The sequence below is a fragment of the Mustela nivalis genome (assembly GCF_964662115.1).
Source record: "Mustela nivalis genome assembly, chromosome: 6".
Taxonomy (NCBI): Eukaryota; Metazoa; Chordata; class Mammalia; order Carnivora; family Mustelidae; genus Mustela; species Mustela nivalis.
The window spans coordinates 99641065-99661381 of record NC_139025.1 but is presented as its reverse complement, the minus strand read 5'-3'; the positions used below and the strand labels follow the sequence as shown (position 1 = coordinate 99661381).

Sequence of the window (20317 nt, the reverse complement as noted above, 5' to 3'; positions counted from 1 at the left end):
ATATAGTATCATATGCCAATTATATTTCAATTTAAAAAAAAAGGAAAAGGGCTAGTCCCTGGGTTTTGGAGGTGGTAGGAGCATAGTACAAAGCCATGCCTGCCAGTGGCTTTGTGTCCAAGATTCCAGGACCTTAGGCATGGGGACATTCCAGGCTTTCTGAGACTCCATGCAGAATACACAGAGCTACAAGGTAGCCACGTTGGAAATCTGGCCTTCCCACATGAGGATGAGAGGAGGGGCTGTGTAACATATTACCATGGAGCGATCCAATCCTTAAACAAAGAGCAGCAACTATTACCCTTATAAGACCTGGAACCAGGGTCTTTGATGGGCAGTATCCACTGGGTTCTAGGAGGGACATGAAATGTCTACCAAAGGCTTCAGATTGAGGACAGACTGACATGTTCGTTAAACAAATACTTTCCAAGGGCTTACTCTGGCCCTATGCTAGCAGCTGAAGGAACAGAGATATAAACAAGGTCTGTTCCCTGTCATGAGGAAGCTAATTTCATTCACATCCATCACCTAATTTCACTGGAGACACACACATACACACACAATTGTGTTTTACTCTTCCTGGTTCCTAGGCATTACTATTGCCTTCGTGAGATTTGTAAATCCTCTAGAAGATACACTTGACCTTGCATTTTTTACCTCTTCTTGATATCTAACACAATGATAGTCGCCTGATAGCCAGTTGATTGATGGACTCTTGGAGCTTTTAGACTATCCAGCTCTGTTAAGCTTACTTACTCAGTTCTGGGAAATGCTAAAATAAAGAGCTAGTATTTTCTGAGCATCTATTATGTACAAGCCATTTTAGTAGGTGCTACAAAGGCTGCAAAGATGCAAAAGAAGTGGAGTCCTGTCCTTAGGGAGTTCACAGTCTAGTAGGGGAGACAGACTTGAAAAATGAATTACAAATAAAAACCTAAGTGACAACAACACAGAACAATAAAAGAGACATCAAAAAGGTAATGTCAGTTTAACAGCCTTCTGTTTGGAGCAATCAAGAAAGGTCTGTACAGAGTAGGTGGGATTTGAGCAGAAAGATCATTAGGATTTGAAGGAAGATAAGAAAGAGGGCAGGCCAAGTGGGAAAGATACTGTGAAGGTTGGGGGTAGAAAAGCACAAACACATAGATGTAAAAGTGAGGATCTAAATGTCACAAACATCATATCTGACTTGCCTCTTACAAATATGCATTAATATATCTCTCTCCAGTTCCTTTTCTTTCTAGGAAGTGGCTTAACAGATTGGTGAAGATGCTTTCTGCTAAAAATTTCCAGATTAAAAACTTGCTGACTTTTAAATAACCATGACCTTTTAAAGTAACCATCTCTGTTGTGATCATTGATAGTTATTACTTCTTTACAAAAGGGAAAGGAAGGGGCACCTGAGTGACCTAGTGAGTTAAGAATCCAACTCTTAACTTTGGGGGGGGTCACCGTCTCAGGGTGGTGGCCCACGTGGGGCTCTGTGCTCAGCAGGGAGTCCGCGAGTGACTCTCTCTCCTTTTCCCTCTGCCCCTTCCACCCTCCTAAAATAAATAAATAAATCTTAAAAAAAAAAAAAAAAAAAAGGAAAAGAAATCCAATGTTTAAGAAAAAAGTTTAGATGAAAAACGGCCTCAGGCAACTAGTCAGGGACCTTCCCAGATACAAAAAGTAGCCACAGAAGGAAGTGGGACTTGTTGCCAGTGCAAATTGTGAGGAAAGACTAAAAGGGAGACCCTGACGTTGTCTATCAGAGAATATCCCACGCATTCTGAAAACTGCCCCGAAGGCTGTCTCATACAAATATATCAGCCCAAAAGATGAAAAAAAGAGCTGAAAATATTTTCATCGTGACAGGTAACGGGTTTTGTCCCCAATCTGGCCATTAGCCAGCTGTGGGACTTCAGATAGCTCAGTGGACCTCTGGGGGCCTTGTGTTTCTCCTTGACAAATGGTGAGCTCCTGCCCTCCTTCACACAGGATATTCCGAGAGGCTGAGCCGATATAAGGTGCTGTTCTTATTAAATCAAACGGCATAATCACATGTAAAACTGTCACTCGAGCCCTCAGCAGGTTCTCAGATTGTGAATGGAATCTGAATGGAATTAGCATTATTTTTAAAAGTCAGTGAGCATTCTCATCATCTCAAAGTGATATATAAACATCAAAAATGAATATATTTATCTCAGAGAATAGAAAAACTGAAGTCTACAGAAATACCGTAATTCCTTCTTATTCCTTGATGTATACCCAGCACCCAGCCCCGTGTCTAGCATGTGATAGCTCCACAGTAAATATCCACTAAATGAATGAATGAATACTTCTCCCTGAGTTTCCCTCTGGTACTCTCATTTGCAAGATCTCCCTATCTCTGCTTTCAAGATACACAAGATATTCACCAAGGGACCTCAATGAGATTTACTTTTTCTCTTCAGGGAAGGTATTTTATTTATATATAAGAAGGTTAAGAGTTTATATCTAAATTAAAATTTAATAGGCCTTTGGTATAAACAGCAGTGTCTATTATTCAGTGTTTTTTAATGCTATAATAGGCACACTGTTAATCACAAGTTAATACCCAGTGAAGGGAAAATAGATCCCAAAGGGTTTTGAAGCATTAAAGTAAAAGACCTGTCCCTTTAAAAGGTCTGCATCTTCATGTCAGTGAAAGAGACATGTAATATACAGGTAATGATGATGATGATGATGATGATGATGACGGCTTCTACAGGAAGCACAAAGGCAATGATGACAATAAATTTCACAGTAAAAATTATAATTCCATTTCTTAACCCTGGTAGTACAGGTAAACTAGTGGCCAATTTTGCTATATATAATAATACCATATGCAACTGTCCTTGCATGTTGGCTTAGCCCCCTTATACTGTAAAGCCTAACCTTTAGAAAGATTGAATCCAAACCTGAGCATCAGTTCTTGGGTAGAATTTTGGTTGGTCTACATAGAAGAGACCCAGTTCCTCTGTTTATATCCGGTTGTCCCATCCAGGACTTCAGATGTCCACTCTCACCATGAAGATCCCTGCTTCCTTTCGAAGGAAGCCCAGACACTTCTCTGCAGACTTTGAGGTCTTTAACTAACTTTAATCATCAGAGGCACTGCCAGAGGAGGGCAAATCCAGGCACTCACACTGCATCCCGCACTTCTCAGGAGGTACCATAGCTTTGCAGGACTCAGGAGGGCAGCAGGTAGGAGCAAAGGAAAGGCTTCTTGCTAATGCTAAGAAAGACCAGAAGATTCTCCACATCCATGTGTTTAAAGCTTGTCCACCAGCATCACGAAACTGAAGCTGAGTGGCCCTTTCCTAGTTTCTAGCTGTCACCTGTGGTCAAGACTTATCATGTAGTAAATTTTCCCTTTCGAAGTTGTCCTTAACATTCATTTTAACTTAATTTTACCTGCATGATAATGTTGGGTTGATGAAATACAGGTAATTTGCTCTAGGCCTTAACCTACTTCTTAAAACTGAATCCTGAATCTTCCCCTGCCCACTACGCGGTGCTAATTGCTTTTCTCATTGATCATGTCCCAAAGTACTTTCCAAGATGAGCAAGCTGACCTGCTTGGTGGCATCCATGTTCAATACATGCATTCTCTTTCTGCCTCCCACACGCCCCCTTCATTCCTATAGCTTGCCCTTCCTTTCTTTTCTGTCTATATACAACTTTCCTTCTTTCAAAATGTTTCGAAATCCAAGTCCTCTTGGAAACCCACCTTAACTAATCCCCCTTCAATTGTTACATCATTTTCTAGCCTTTCAGAGCACAGGTACAGTATTGATGGCCAGAGTCATCATTAATGATAATATTATTTTTTGAATTTTTGCCACATGCCAGACACTCCGTTATATATTTTACATGTAGTATTCCTAAGCCTCACACCCTGAGAAGTAGGTATGATTATCATCCCAAATTTACAGATGAGGAACCTGAGGCTAAAGTGACGTGTTCAAGGTCACACAGCTACAAAAAAGTGGCAAACCCGGGATGCAAACCAGGATTTAGCTGGCTGATGAGACTGTGCTCTTTCTCTCACGGCAGATGCTCACAGTGGTACTGCACTGAATTAATGGTGACTTTCTTTGTAAATCTCTCCCCCTCCTCAACCACCATCACCAAAGAAAATGTATGTTTCTCTTGTATATCCTCAATATGCTTGTTGAATTGAGTTGAACAGCTTAAAGCCAGAAAACACATCTCCTATTTTTTTAAATATATTCCATCCTTGTGCTCTGCACATAAGGTAATCATTAAATGTTAATGACTAAGCGAAATGGAATAAAATCAGTGTTGTGGTAGCCATTTTTAAGCTTTAAGAGTTTAAATGAGCAAGCCCATACACAGCACCACAGCTGGGAGCGCCATATTGCCATTAAGCCAGAAGGTGGATTCGTGGGATGGGAACATTTGAAAACAGACACCACAAGAATGGCTAAGTCAGTTTTCCAAACCACTTTCTACAAGTAGCTACTGCTTTTCCTCCCATAATAATTTCACAATGATTAGCCTGCTAGGTGAGAAATCCCAGGCAAAAACCTGAGTCTCAGAAGAGTTCAGAATGACTGCTAAGTATTGGGCCCACGTTGGACGTGATATGGACAACAGGTAGAGTCATTCCAATCCAGCCAGTCAAAATGTAGGAGAACTGCCATCTAGATTTCCATTACGGGCTCCATCTTTCAGGGTAAATGCCTTTGTTCTTATCATGAGATTCATGCAATCTCACATTCCAACACATATGGATATCAAAATGCGTACTTGGTGAGGAATCGTGTCTTATGCTACCAATTTCTGCTTCCCTTTGCTTTCTTTGCTCGTAGCACAAAATTTCCTACTTTTTTGCCAAAACCTTACTATGTAGCTTTTTAACTTAATTAAATATATAGGCAATTACTGACACCATCTGTCTTCATAGAAAAAGAACAAGAAGTGACACCAAAAAACTGGCATTCTAAAGGGAATATTTAGCAAACAAAATCTCCTAGCTCCACTATAGTGATACTTGTCTTTAGAAGCCCTTATGTTATTTTAAATCATTTATGTTTCTTAGAAATAGTGAATTAGAGCTATACTTAAAGTGGGGTGGTGTTGGTATGATTTTTTAAAAAGAAAATATCAAGTAATCCATTGCTTTTTCAGTAAAACAAAAACTTAAGCACGCCGTTGAACATCTGTTACCAGTACAGTCTAACACAGCACTTAAAATCCTTTAAAATCCCTGAAAACCTTTATAAAGTTACATGAATCTTTTGCATAAATAGAACTGTTTTAACAATATGTATATTTCTTTAAACATATATTTTGCTTTCTTAAACATAAGATTCATTGTGTTGCCTATTTTTCCAGGCCCTTATAAATATATAAATAGAATCGCTCTACTTCTCGGTTAGAGTGGATCTTCCTCTAGCATGCCCCCTCCCTAGCCCAGACTAGAGTACCTACTTATTTGTGTCTGACTGTTTAACCTTTTGTGATGCCTCTCCACTAATGTCTTAATACATACATGATATCAAACCAACCCAGTGAAACTTGGTCTGGCTGTTGGGAACCGATACAAAATACAAGTCCAAATATAATAACAAAATTCAGCCCCCATAGGAAGAGAAGAGACAGGAAATACAAAGGAACTCCAGAGACAAGGCACACGTGGCTCCAAGAAGAACACGGAAAATGGCCATTATCACCAAGGACCGTGTTCTCCTACATTAATTCCCTGAGCTGGAAGAGCAGGTGTTCGAACCCCTTGGGGCAACAACTGAGTGCCCTATATAAATAGAAGGGTGCAGAACGAAACAACATCAATAAAGAGGCTCAGTAGAAAGAGGCATTTTTCAAAGAAATACCCATAAAACTTCTACTCATATTAGAGATTTACGGTATACCAAAGAATACGCTACCTCAGATTTGGGGGGAGAAGCATCAATGCATATATTTTGTATTTTTTTGATTCACTTGTTGATGAGGGAACTATGAAGACATGAATTCTACGATTATTTTCCACACATTGCTTGAAGATCGTAGAACACAATCAAATATAAGTAGAGCCCAAACGAAAAATTGACACTTATTTGCCATGAAGAGTCTGGTGCGTACTCCTGAGCGGAAGCTATATAGTAAGAAAGAGTGCCTGGAATTTCAGAAGAAGAGATGAGGGGAAGGAGAGAGGGGAGGAGGAGGAAGGAGGGAAAGACCTCCCTCGATGCTGTTCCTTTCATTTGTTAGAAACTGAACCTAGGGACAAATGGTGTCAGAGGGGGTCAGTTAAAAGCAGCCTCTGGGGGGAAGCTGAGTGGAACAGCGGTCTGAAATAGCAGCAGAGCCCTGACAGGTAAGCCAGGACTGAGGAACACTTACTTAGGTGAAACTACAGGGTGATTTTCAGTCAGCAGCTACTTGACTGGAATTTTTCCCAAGGCCCTACATTTCTGGAAAGTGCCACAGGACTTTCATTGATCACAGGTAGGAACCCTGGCTTTCTGCCTACACAGAAGGACAATATTTCTTTGTCTTTATACAGCTCCTTTATTATAGGCTCTCAAAGTGCTTTACAGACAAATAATGGGGACAGTGAGGCAGAAAGGTGTTAAGTGGCTTGCCCAAAGTCCCACAGTAAATCACGGGCCTTCCTCTGGAACCACCTCATAAGTAGTGGAGTTTCTAGGGGTGATTGCTGGCATCGTGGTGCTCTCTCACAGCCTACCAAGCATTTGTTCCCCACCCCCAGGCCGAGAGAAATGTCCAAGATCAAGGGCCGGAGAGAGCCTGGACATCAGAGTACGGCAAACCTAGATCGTAATCCTAGCCTCGCTGCTTAGCTGTGGAACTTCGCATGTTTCTGGGTTCTTTGAGCCTTCACTACTTCTTCCATAAAACGCGGATGTTAGTACTTACCTCACAAAGTGGTTGTGAGGATGACATAAGAAAATACAGAAGTGTATGTGCATTGTAGACCCTTAACACACATCAATTTCCCTTCCTTTTTACTTCCCCAGTCTGTCTCCTAAAGTCTATCCTCCACATGGTCAAATAGGCAGCTTTCTAAACACCGCCGCTATCAAAAAAAGGTGGCATGTTGGCATGGTAGGGTGCTGAACCTCTCGAATGCCAGAGTCTACAGACAACAAAGGCAACGTCATGGAATTCAGAACCAGCTCACAGGATAACCAAATCCAAAAGGTTCCGTGATAACAAACATGTTGCCTGGCACTCAGCCCTCAGGAGGTACTGGATTATTAGATTAACTTGATGGGGATGAGGAAGTGTCCCTGGGGAGCCCTAAGTCGCAGAAGGCAGGCCGGGGTGCTGGGAGGGCCCTGGAATGAGCAACAGAAGGGAAGAAGGAAGTGGACACGTCTCAGAGCTTTCCCATGCCACGTGCCCACTTGCTTGACCGGCCCTGGCTCTCTTCTGGATCTGACCATGACCAGCCCCACTTAGTCTGAAAATTGGTACGAAATGAAGGTCTGCGGTGGGGAGGAGACAGAAGTGCACTGCATTTTAGAAAAATGACACTGTGTCCTCAGAGCTGACTGAGTCTCTTCGACAAAAGCTAAGACATTATCCCCCCCCAGCCTACAACTGCTCAATGGGCCGAGGCATGAACCCTTGCCACCCACTATTTTGCTTTAGTGTAGGAAGCAGATAATTTTCACCCATATCTGGAGAAGCTGTTTGAGGTAAAGATTTGCATATCTCGGATAAATTGAGAGGACAGTTTGGAAGGTGGTTTGTCGCAGGCTTCCTCATCCCGTCGTTACCGACACCCTCAATTAGATCACGACGAGCAGCCATACAAGTTGTGCAGGCATCCTTCCAAGAACAGGTCTCTTGGAGACCGGGTTCTGGGTGTCGTGTGTGTGTATAACCGCTTTCCTGAGATACCCTTGCCCATAAAACTCACCCTTTTAAAGTGTGCACTGCAGTGGTTTCTAAGTACGTTCAGAGTCATACCATCATCATCACTACCTAGTTTTAGACAATTTCCCTTACCACTAAAAAGACATCCTGAAACCCATGAAGAATCATTTCCCATGTCCTCTCTTCCCCAGCCACTGGAAATGATTTTCTGCCTCTATAGATTTCCCTATTCTGGACATTCCATATAAATAGATCATCCAGCAGACATCCCTTTGCGACCGGCTTCTTTCACGTAACATAATGTTTTCAAGGTTCATCCATGTCATAGCAGATATGAGGGCTTCATTTTTTTTAATGGCCAAAAAAATATCCCATCGTATGGACAGACCACATTTTGTTCATCTGTTCAATCAGATGGACATCTGGGTGGCTTCCACCTTTGGACTGGTATGAGTAGTGTTGCTGTGAACATTCGTGTGCAAGTTTTTGTGTGAATGCATGCTTTCATTTCTGGTTATACACCTAGGATTAGAATCGATGGGTCTTTTGGCTACCATAAGTTTAACTTTTTGAGAAAGTGCTTACCTGTTTTTGTATTTTTTTTCAAAGTGGCTATACCATTTTACAATCTCGCTAGCAACGTATAGGGCTTCCAATTTCTCTGTATCTTTGCCAACACTTGTTATTGTCTTTTTATTTCAGCCATCCTTACGGGTTTGACGCGTTATCTCTCTTGTCTGTGTTTTAAAGGGAAGACTTTTTTCCCTTGTATTATTTATTATTGAGTAATCCAACAAAGAGTTATTGTGCACACTTATATCAAGAGTGCTGCGGTAGGTATTAGGCAAGATGCAAATATGATGAGTGAGATGAGTCCCTGCTCTCGGTCTAATTCTCCTCTCTAGGAATTTCCCAAAAGTAAACAAACTTGCCTTGGACCTGCAGTCAAGGGCTCTGAGCTCTGCTCCTGCCCAGGTCTCTTCTCTTCTTACAGCCTCAAGCTTAGAGTTTAAGGGGGCTGGACTAGACCAAGTTCAAGGCCATAGCTCTCACTGCCTTTGCTTCTTGCCTACATATTCTGTAACAGAGGTGGTTCTTTCCCAAAAAAATTCTGATGTGCTGCACATGTCAAGGAAACTGGGAAGGACAGGCGAACTCTGCTGCTAACTCATTGCCCTCACGGGCCCAGCGTGGTGTGCCCATCTTCGTCTCCCTTTACACCACAGCCTTCTGTGTCCCCATGACCAGGCACAGGGATCCTCCCCAGGGAGAGCTACCAAGCAGGAGCTTTCCGCTTTGAAAACCCACACAAAAGCCTTTTGGAGATTATTTGTAGTAACTTTAAAGGAATACTTCTCAACTAAGCAAATTATTCACCATCTCTGACATTTATAGCATGAAAATTAAAGGAGGAGAATATCTATCTGCAGTATGAGATTATTATATTGAATTGCCATGGAAGAAGCATATACAATTACTAGTCCTAGAAACCTGTAATAGGTTATAAAAATTGGGTTTTCGTGTTTATTATAGTTTAGTGCCTAGTGTCGAAATAAGAAAATGGCCTTCTAAAAATTCATGATAAAAAAAAAATAAGGAAACACTGAAAAAGAAAAAAGAAATGAGTATGTAGTTCTGTACCTTAATACAAATATTAGTTAGGCCATCAGTCTTAAAAGTAATCGAGGGAGGATCATAAATGAATAGAAGTAGTGTAAGTAACTTGGGAAAGGAAACAGAAAAGGCAAGCGTATATTAAATGTTGGGTTTTTAACAATAGTGAAAAACATCCACAGAGCTGCTGATGGTACAGGTGTAGTAGGTGTGTCAGTATTTTCCATTTTGGATCCCTACACACCCTGAAAGAACATGCGAAGTCACAGAGAAGCTTCTGGCACCGCAAACTGGACTATTAACGCTAAGGACTAGGTGTCATGGAAAGTGCTGGACCACAACTCGGGAAACCTGGGCTTTGGTCCCAGCTCTTCCCCTGAGGGACCTCATTCCGTGCCTTCACCTTCCAGAGTCTCATCCATAAAATGGGGATGTGGGAATGATGGAGGTCGTTTTAGGTCTGCGGGACAGAATTGTTTAAGACCTCTCTGGGCCCTGAGTATTATTTGCTTCAGAGAGCCCATCACCCTATGTCATAGTAAATGTATTAAAATGTGCTCTCATGGAACAGGATTTAGATACAACTGTATGAATTGTGTTCCATTTAACCAACATATTGAATTTCATCTGTATTTTTCAAAACATTTATGGTTACTTTGTAGTTTTCCTTTTATATTTGCGAGCCAGTAACTTTTTCTTTTCCCCAGAATCCAAATATTTTTTTTTAAGATTTTATTTATTTATTTGACAGAGAGAGATCACAAGTAGGCAGAGAGACAGGCAGAGAGAGGAGGAGGAAGCAGGCTTCCTGCTGAGCAGAGAGCCCGATGCAGGACTCGATCCCAGGACCCTGAGATCATGACCTGAGCCGAAGGCAGCGGCTTAACCCACTGAGCCACCCAGGCACCCCCAGAATCCAAATATTTTGAAGGCCTTTGGAAATCATGGAGGCCCTAGGCATGGTGGACTCATGGGCCCTAAGCATGGAGTGTCAGGGCTCAGATTTTCTGCTGCCTCTGGCCTCACAGACTCTAAACGCCCCATATAAGGCAGTATCCAGGGTGGGCGGAACATAAATTGGATGCTTGTAGTTGCTGGGAGACAGCCTGTGGTTTAAACTGTGGCCAGAAGGATAAACAGGATCCATAGGGACAAAGGGGAAGGCCTCCAAGATGAATACGGAGAGTCTCAACTGTTGATCAGAGCCCCAGGGTGACTGCCCCATTCCCCAGAACAGCCGCTCTCCTTAGCCTCTCCAAGAGACTGGGCCATCCCAGCAGCTGCCACTAGGTGGCAACATGCCAAGACGCTGCAATCCCCTCTGCCTTCCCATCCACTTTTTAAAATATAATACAAACAATTCTTACCAAATATCATCATCACATTGATATTTTACCAACTGAAAATTCTTAGAGAGCACTGTGCCATCTCTTTAAAATCAAGTAGCATGCATGGCGTTTACACCGGGGAGCTCAACGCTGCGTGCTGACGGTCGACACGGGAAGAGGTATCTCTTAGTAGCTCCCTAAGGCAGTACATTTCTCTGCAGCCAGGATTCTCCAGCCTGTTTTTAACAGCATCTGAGAAGAGGTAAAAGTCCTCCCCATCTCTGAGGAGCGGGCACAGACACTGAAGTCAAGAGCCAAGCAAGTGAGTTCTTATGCCTGTCCTGGCTGAGACGCAGGGAAGAAGTCAGGGTCCAGACGGATTTGAGTCGGCCAGACCCCACAGTAATAGACTCACAGAGTTTCTCCTGGAGTCCCTGGACCCTCACAATATGACTCGAAGACAGAGACCATTGCAGAGAGGTCTGCGTTAACATGCAAGGAAGCTGAGGCCCAGAAAGAAGAAAGTTAAGGTCACACAGCAAAGGGCCTGGCCAACACTCCCAGCCAGGTCCTGTAGCTCTGTCTGGTCCAGTGCTCTTGCCATTCCAGCAAAGCCACCAGCCACCCTCAAGGCATAGGTCCCTCCAATGTCCACTACCCTCAAGGAGCAGTCACTTCTTTCCTCTACCAAGCTGCCTCTACCCTCCTCAAGCTTATTTCATCTTGGCCTAAACACTGTGAGAAGCATGTGCCCTAGGGAAGGCTCCATGTCCTGTAGGTCCCATAGACTACGGTCTATAGAGCTTGCCTCTCCTCAGACAAGGATGGCCTTGAGCCCAAGGCCCGAAAGTGATAGCAGAGAAAAAGATGCCTCCCTAGCAGGGACGGATTCTGCTTTATCCCTATACCCTAGCCAAGCGTATCCTCCTGCTTTTACAGCCAAGAAGGGAGAAAACGTACCTGAGATCTCATCCCATCCTCTGAAACATATTCAACAAAAGCATCTCAAACCCAACACGCCCAAACCTGAAATCTTGATTTTACCCTTGACACTATTCCTCTAGTAGTCTACCCCACTCCGAACATAGTAATTTCATCCTTTCATGTTCTCAGGGCAAAGGTCTTGAAGATATCCTTGACTACTCTTTCTTTCATACCCTGCATCCAACCCATCAACCAAGTCCTTCAGGTTGTAGTTTTGAAGCGCATCTATAATACGACCACTTCTCCCCTCCTCTGCGGGTCCAGCTGCCACCATCTCTCACCCACTGGATTGCAGTGGTCTCTCTGTTTCTGTCCTTGGCCCCTCATGATCTCTTCTCCCCGCTACAACCAGAGTAACCCTTTAAAATTATAAGTTAGATCATGTTACACCGATGGATTTTGGCTTCTAAAGTGGTACGGTCTTGCCTCTGTATTTAGCCAAACCAGTAAAGACAGAGGGAATCTTGGCTACCCGTGCCTGTGCTGACCAGCAAACAGAGGGGCTAGACAGGTGGCCTCGCCTCTCTAACTTAGCCATAGCTTTGGGGACCCATGCGTCTGACAAAGGGATTGGTCTTGCTCTAGAAAGAACCCAATGGTGGACTTCCTGTCATATTGGGACTACATGGGAGATGGTGCACCTGTGCCTTAACCACGACAGGCTGCTGAGAAGGGTAAGCTTGTATCACGCTTTGCTCTAATGGCCTGATACCATCCCTGTGGTAGGTGAATTCTCGGTGTTTCATCCCCACCTGCCTTGGCTGGAGAATCTTTTAAAAAAAATTCTCTACAGAGTGAGAAATCTTCACAATTCCCAGTCAGCCTCTAGATGCAGCTGAACACAAGTGAGGAAGGGTCTGTCAGGATTATCCTCCCCAGTGGTAAGTGAAGGAAAGTGTGGCCCAGAGACTCAACCTGCCAAGGATCAGGAATATTTGCCTCAGATGCTGGTATCAAAGATGGGGCCTTCTGCAAGCCATATAGGCTGTCAGGACCTCAGGTTCATCTCCTTACAATAAAAGAAGATGATGGGGGCGCCTGGGTGGCTCAGTGGGTTAAAGCCTCTGCCTTCGTCTCAGGTCATGATCTCAGGGTCTTTGGGATCGAGCCCCGCATCGGGCTCTCTGCTCAGCAGGGAGCCTGCTTCCTCCTCTCTCTCTGCCTGCCTCTCTGCCTACTTGTGATCTCTCTCTGTCAAATAAATAAATAAAATCTTAAAAAAAAAAAAGATGATGATGTAGAAAAAGAACAGAAAGCCTAGAGATGAATATGTAAAACATCAGTGAATCCTTCAAGTCCTAAAATTCTGATTTCTCCACAAATGTTGTTTGATCTATAAATTTGTCTGTCAGTCCCATACCTACCCAGAAGCCCATAAGAGAGGGTTGGCGAGACCAAACTCTTTGCTACGAAAACTTTATTTCCAAGTGGAAACAGTCACAAAATGTGGGTCTGTGTACCTGTGCCTGCACCCACAGACTCGGCCTGCCACCCACCTGGCCTATCACAGGCAAGAGGCCAGCATAGCCCGGTGAGCAAACAACCTTCACCTGACTGGAGCACCCAAGGAGAAAAGGCCTCAGTACTGGGCCCCTCTCCCTACCTTCCACACAGGGGCATATTATCTTTTCATCCCAGAGCTTGTGGCCCCAACAGGACGCAAAACCTGAGAAGGCAACAATTGTGGGCAAGCTTGCCGCTGCCTGATCCTGTTTTCTGCTTCTCACATGCTTGTTTAAAGGTCGATGAGGTTGTCATAGTTTCTGGATTGCCTTCTGCTCTGTGTTCTGCCCGCTTTGCCCGAGGCCTCCTGATACAGCCGCATCCAGTGCAGGGCCCGTCAGAGCAGGAGAAAGCTGGGGCCTCTGCAGTATTCCCTCACCACACCTCTACTGGCCCTGTCTCTTGCTGAGCTTAAAATGGGCTTTTTTGCAATCAATCCAATAGAAATAGAATGTAAGCCACGTGTAATTTTTCACTTTCTAATAGCACTGTTTAAAAATATAACAAAAAAATAGAAGAACATATTCTTAATAATGTGTTTTATTTAAACCCACATAACCAAAGAATTATCATTTCAACATACAATCAGTATAAAATATTACTAATGAGATGTTTTAAAGTATTCTTTCTTACCTGCTCAGGTAAGAAAAAATCAGGTAAGGTAAAATCAGGTATTTTACATTTAGACCCCATCTCTACTTAAACCAGCCACATTTTTAAAAAAGATTTTATTTATTTATTCGAAAGAGAGAGTGCACACATTCAAGAAAGAGTGAGTGAGCAGGAGGAAAGTCAGAGGGAGAGAGAGAAGCAGACTCCCCACTGAGCAGGGAGCCCTAGGTGGGGTTTGATCCCAGGACCCCAGGATCACAACCTGAGCCAAAGGCAGACACTTCACTAACTGGGCCAGCCAGGTGACCCTAAACCAACCACATTTTAAGAACTCAATAACCACAAGTGGCTAGTGGCTACCATATCAGATAGTACATTCCAGAAAACACATGAAAGTCTAGATATAACTGCACTTACTGCTAATATTTCTGCTAATATTCACCACTGGCTGTTAACATTTTGTCAGTCTCACCTATGAGTCTCTCCTCTATGTACAATATGATGTTTGCAAAGCTGAAGTCAAGTTGCCTTTCTGACTTTATATCCTTGCTGTTTTTGTGTATCTTCCTATGCCGTCAAAAGTTAATCACAATTGTTATCTTTTGTGATGATATCATAGACGATTGCATCACTTGAACGTGTCAGAATCTTTTTAATCAATGCCCAAATGTTGGACATTTATTCGGACCTGCAATTATTCGATCTCACAAGAAATGCTGAGATGAATATTTTCGTTATGTATTCTTTTTAAGGCCTTGATGCAAATGTCTCTAGCATTCTACTCATTTTTAACAAAATGATCTTTACACCAGCAGTAATTCAAACAATCATCAACTAGTGATTTATGACTGGGAGCTGAGCCATCTCGTTTGCTCATCCGACACCTTTGACACCCTGCTCTGTAACCGAGGGCAAACCACTTCGCTCCATTTATAAAGTAAACTGATTGTATTAGATGATTTTTAAGGGTCTTTCCAGTACTAACCTTCAGTGATGTCTTTCCCTTACCATCATAGCTAATCAATTAACCTGTCAAGCCAGTCATTAGAAGTCCTGCAAGTCACGTCAAAGGCACTTCTGAACACTTAAAAATCCATCCACTTCTCTCCGTCGCCACTCACAGTGCTTTTGTACAGGCCGCCATCCCTGCTCATCTGAACTGTGAGGGAGTATTCAGTGCAGAGATTAGGTTCCTAAGGTTAACAGTGAAATCCAAAATCAAGAATAGGATTAAATGAGGTAAGTGGGAAAGCATGAGGCACAGAGGAGATGCTCACCGTGTATTTCCTACAGTGCGATCTGAAACCAGATTCTAGAGGCCCACCTAGATCCCGTTCCTTAAAAGTTGGAGTGGAATTCACAATGACACATCCGAGGTGCTGATGTGCCCTGCTGTGAGCCTAGCCCTGCCCCAGACAGGGGCTGCTGGGGGAAGACAAAGACTCAGCAGCTTCCCCTAAAGGGCTGACAGACTAGAGGGGGAGACTGGAACCCTTGTACACAAAACAAGCATGCCTCAGGCGGTGTCTTCAATAGAAAAACCAGATGGAGAACAGAACAATTATCGGAGCAATTCCGGCAAGCCTGCTGTTGAGGAAAGGGCTTAATGAAATTTGTTCTACGATTTCTTTTGTGAACCGATCATTTAGGGCAGTCTAGGGAAGCAAAAGTGCTGGGGCTCTAGAAAGAACAGAATTCTCGGCCATGTTCTATGATCTTAAGCAAACCATGAAGTCACTTTCTGATCTCAGCATCCTCATTGGTCAAATGGAGACAGAGTAATACCAACCTTGCCCAAATCTAACCACTCCCTGGGCTGAGCTGTTGAGAGGCCGAGCACAATGATCATAAATGGGGAAAACAATTATTAAATAGGGCAATCTAATAGCCACACAGGCTACTAAAAATGTGTCTCCTAAGATCCTACCCTTCAAGGAAATGCTTAGTCATTAAAATTAACATTTGTACGGAACTCTATCATTTGTAAGGCAATTTTAGGTGCATTTATTTTGTTTTCAAAGCCCTGTGTGGCAGGTATTATCATTTGCTGATTTTGAAGGCGTTTACACACCTTGGTCAAATGTACACTCTTTGCGAGGGCCAGAGTTAGGCTGACTCCTTGGTTCTCATTCTTCCCCTATACTGTGCTGCATTCCCGTTAAAATCCTGATCACAAGTACACATGTCATGACGAGCACCAGGCGATGAATGGAAGCTCTAAATCACTACACTGTATACTTGAGACTGAAGTAACAATGCATGTGAACTATACTGTGAATTAAGTTTTTAAAAATCCTTATGACCAAAACATTAATAATATTAACACAAATATTTACACTGTTGGTTATATACACTTCCCTTTAATCAAGGACATGAAAACATCAAAAGAGAAGCTCTAGGGGACAAAAAAATGCCTGACATGCAAGAACAGCAAGTTTACTTTCTCCTATTAAGAAAAAGTAGCTGTCCCCATCTGATTTGCATTTTCTGCCATACAGCAGGAAATACTTAAGTTGACAAATAGGATATTTACAACTGCAACAGATACTTGGCAGTTAGTTTTTAACAATTGTTGCAAATGTGATTTATTTGCTATTATAAAAGGGCATTACTGTGTGAGTATGACTCCTGAAATTAGCTTCAGTTTAGCAAGGGGCCTTGACAGCTTGACCCCTTAATATCCTTATAATGATGCCATTTACATTCAATGCTTACTCAAGTCACTCACTGCTAGAGTTGTTTGAGAGGAGTCCACTCTAGGGCAGATGTACTATGTATTGTAACATACAGAGTTGGTGTGGGGGGCACATGGAGGCCTTCTAAGAGGAAAAAATGTTTAATCAAGTCTTCATGAAAATCTGTTTATTTCCAACTTCCTACAGTGAAAATGCGTTACTGCTAATTACAGCATACTCCAGAAATACAATACTTCATGTTTTCTCCACAAGACACTTTCATGGCATGGATTATAGTAAACAAGGCCATGATTTCACCCTCTGCAACTGAAGCTTTTAATGTGACTGGGAAACTGGTGCGGTTGCAGGACGGCTGGGCCCCGATCAGGGCCATCTCCCCCAGCAGGGAATGGGAAATGAGTGGACTTGGAGCCAGAAAGAATAGGATTCAAATCCCAGCACTGCCACTTCCTGGCTGTGTGGCCTTAGGTATCTCTGTGATCCTGTGTTTTTTTCCTCTAAGACATGGGACTGTTATTTTTTAGGTTATTGTCAAGATCTGAGATGTCTGGGAAGCACCTGGCACTTGGCAGGTACTTGATACATGGAAGCCAGTCACATCGTGTTGCTGGTCAAAGCTCAGATGTCACCTTCTCTGTGATGGAGCCCTGACTTTGCTAGACAAACTGAGTCTGTGCTTTCTGACTCGGCAGTACTTTGTTCCATCCCTTTATTATATCACGTATTACACTGTGTTGTCAATGACTGAACACGTATGCATCTGTCTGGCCCTCCTGGATGCCAGCACCTGTGCCCATCTACCTTTGACTCTCCAGTAACTGGCACAATTGCCTTGAACTTGCCTTCACTAGCCTTGAGCATTGAACTGAGGATGGTGCTGGGGGTGCTTCCGTATTCAGTATGGGGATGGGTGGTGCCGGGCAGTTAAGGATGATGGTCTGCCTCAGGAGAGGGGAGAGGTAGAACATGACCCACTTCTGCCATCCCCGGTTTATAGTAGATGCTCAGTAAATATCTGTCAAAGGAATTAATGGACTTACTTAGTTATCGAGGGGCTTACAGTAAGTTCTTGCTCACATGTGTCTATTTTTCAAAGCCTTTTAATTTTATTGCATCATAGTATTCTTCTAATAGCCCTGCTGTTCAGCTAGGGTGGTGTTCTCACAGTTCTCATCTCCCAGTTAAGGATACTGTGGCACCGTGGGGTGGCAAAATGACTTTCCTACACTCGTGACAAATGGGGGTAGTGCTAAGACTTACGGGCCAATCATGAGTTTCCCTAAAGTTTCATCGTGAGATTTCTTAGCACTGCTTTTTCTGAAATCAGAGCAAACTGCCCTTTTTTCCTCTTTCCCCCTCTGTCTACTCCTCTTTAGTTCCCCATCATCTGAAGCTTCTGTCCAGTCCATTTTTCTCAACAGAAAACACTGCACAACTGGGGAACTCATACAGGATAAGGACTGGCTGGGTCGAGACCCTGTTATCTTCCTTCTCCTAAAAATGGCAAAACACCTGGGAGAATCAAAGTCCCCATAAGCCTGGAACTGTGCAACTCCATAGATTACCTTGGCTGGGTATTTTAATTTTTGTAACTTCCTAAGAATTCCTAAGAATGTTCAGTCTTCTAATTAGAATCAGACTAGAGGCTCTGTCCTTCAGCTGAAGGAAATAGAAAAAGCAAAAACATCTACTCCATTTAGTCATGTGTGCACTGGTTTGGTTGGGTCTGACATGGTTTGGGCTGGTTAGTGGGGGTTAGAGCTTTCTCTCCAGGTTTTTATCTTACCTTCACTTCTGTGCCTTCTGTTTTAATCAGGTGTGGGCAACAGGCCTCAACCTCTCATACAGTGACCAGCTGGCCCTGACTCAGCTCACCTTATACCTGACCAACGGCCATCTGGATTGCAGTCTGAGCACCCTGAAAGTGCCCTTTGTTCCTAAGAAAGAGAAGAAAATGAGCTGCCTTAATGCCCTCTCAGTGTCGGTAAGCAACAGATGCTTCTTGATTCCCCATGGTGTTCAGCAACACTCCATCGCCACTTCCTGAGCTCTGGCTATGTGCCCAGCTTTTTGAGTATAGAGAGAAGAAAGAACCTCAGGAAAGTCACTTAGCCTCTCCAAACCAGGTTTCTGGAGTAGCATGTATTGGCCAAAGGAAAGGGGGAGAGAGCATTCAGAAAGGGAAGGCACCGTATTGGAAGGATGAAAGAGCATGGATTTTTCCAAGGGTGGGTCTATTGGGACATTTCCCTCCATCTCTTCTCATCTTGCAGCCCTGGACAAGTTCTTTGACTACCAGAAACTTCTGACAAAAGCCATATTTTTCTAGCTCCAATCTTGTTTTTGAGCTCCACTCCCAGATCCACCATTCTACAGAACTCCTCTAGAGTCCTCAAGGCCAAGCTGTCTCAAACTACATTCCTCATCTCTCCTCCCCCATACTTCCTTGTGGTGGGTCCTGCCAGAGGTTGATGGGACACCTCTACCCCCACAACCAGTCAACACCAGCTCCTGCTGATGCTAGCCTTGACTCTGATCCCTCCTCCTCCTCCACAGAGATACTGTCTTAGTTATGTTCCTCACTAAGATTCCCTGCCTCCTGACCCTCCCCATCAGCCTAACCACACATACCATCAAGATGGTCAAAGTGAAAAGCAGATCTGAGCATGCCGCTTCCCTACTTATGATTTTGAAATGATTCCTGTCATCTTCAGGAAAATCCCAACTTCCCAGCTGGGTTAACAAGGGCCTTCATGATCTGCCACTTTCTACGGCCCAACCTCCCATCTCATCACTAGCCCCGCTGCTAGGGTGGCTGGAGCCAACAATCTTGGGGCTGGTGGAGGTTTACCAACCTTAGAACCCAGGGCAACAAAGTACAAATCTCCATGGAGACAGTGGGCTGGACTGGTTTTGGGAAAGGAGAACGAGGGTCAAGTTGACCAGATGGTTCTTCCTGCACATGGAATATGGGAGCAGAAGGGGGCTCTGTGCTAGGCCTGGAGCCTAATTAAGATTCTCTCTCTTCCTCTCCCTCTGCCCCTTCCCCTGATCACGGGCTTTCTCTCTCTCTCTCTCTCTCAAATAAACCTTTTAAAAAGGGAGGGGGAGGGGCAGAGTTGGAATGGGGAGAACAGGTCCCTTTTAATTAGGTCCCAGGACTTCACTGAGAATCAACCAGGACCAACTCCACCTGTGGCCCCCATCTTCACTAAAGGGACAGGACCCTAAGTTCAACACTGGAGGGAGGGACAGCAGTAAAACTTGAGCCTTGTGGCCTAGCAAACCTAACTCCATGCCATTTCTAAAAGGAAGCTGGAGGCTGAGTTAGTATTCAATTCAAGGCTTTTCCAAAACAATTTGCCACATTGAAGTATGTTGCTTCAGAAGGCTGTGAGCAGAAGTGGTACTCTGAATTAGAAGCACTCTCCCATTTTCCCCATCTTGCCTATAGGTTTCAATCCTAGCTACAGGCAATATACGGGAATTCTCCTGTGATCAAGAGTGTTAAACACTTCTAGGAACTGCCTATACTCAAGAGGGAAGCATTATGATCTTCAATAATTCAAATGTCTCTACAATCACTAAAGAAAAGCTATGTAGGTTTTCTGATGTACGGATAAATTGAAAGTGCTTGTGGTTTTAGACAGATAGATGGATGTTCTCGGCCTGGTACCACTGTGCATGTGTGCATGCGTGCGTTCC

The 20317-nt window shown here is 43.6% G+C and overlaps 1 protein-coding gene across 7 annotated transcripts in view; it reads left to right on the top strand.

Moving 5' to 3' along the window:
• Window positions 1–20317, top strand: part of IQCH (IQ motif containing H) — a 191303-nt gene that overhangs the window by 144210 nt on the left and 26776 nt on the right. For 6 of the 7 annotated variants that reach the window (XM_082736986.1, XM_082736985.1, XM_082736980.1 and 3 more), the window contains one exon: window positions 18429–18596. In XM_082736986.1, coding sequence (XP_082593112.1) covers window positions 18429–18596 — 168 coding nt within the window. Of the gene's footprint in view, window positions 1–1228; window positions 1784–18428; window positions 18597–20317 lie in introns of those variants that run through there. The other variant, XM_082736988.1, reaches the window with a different exon arrangement.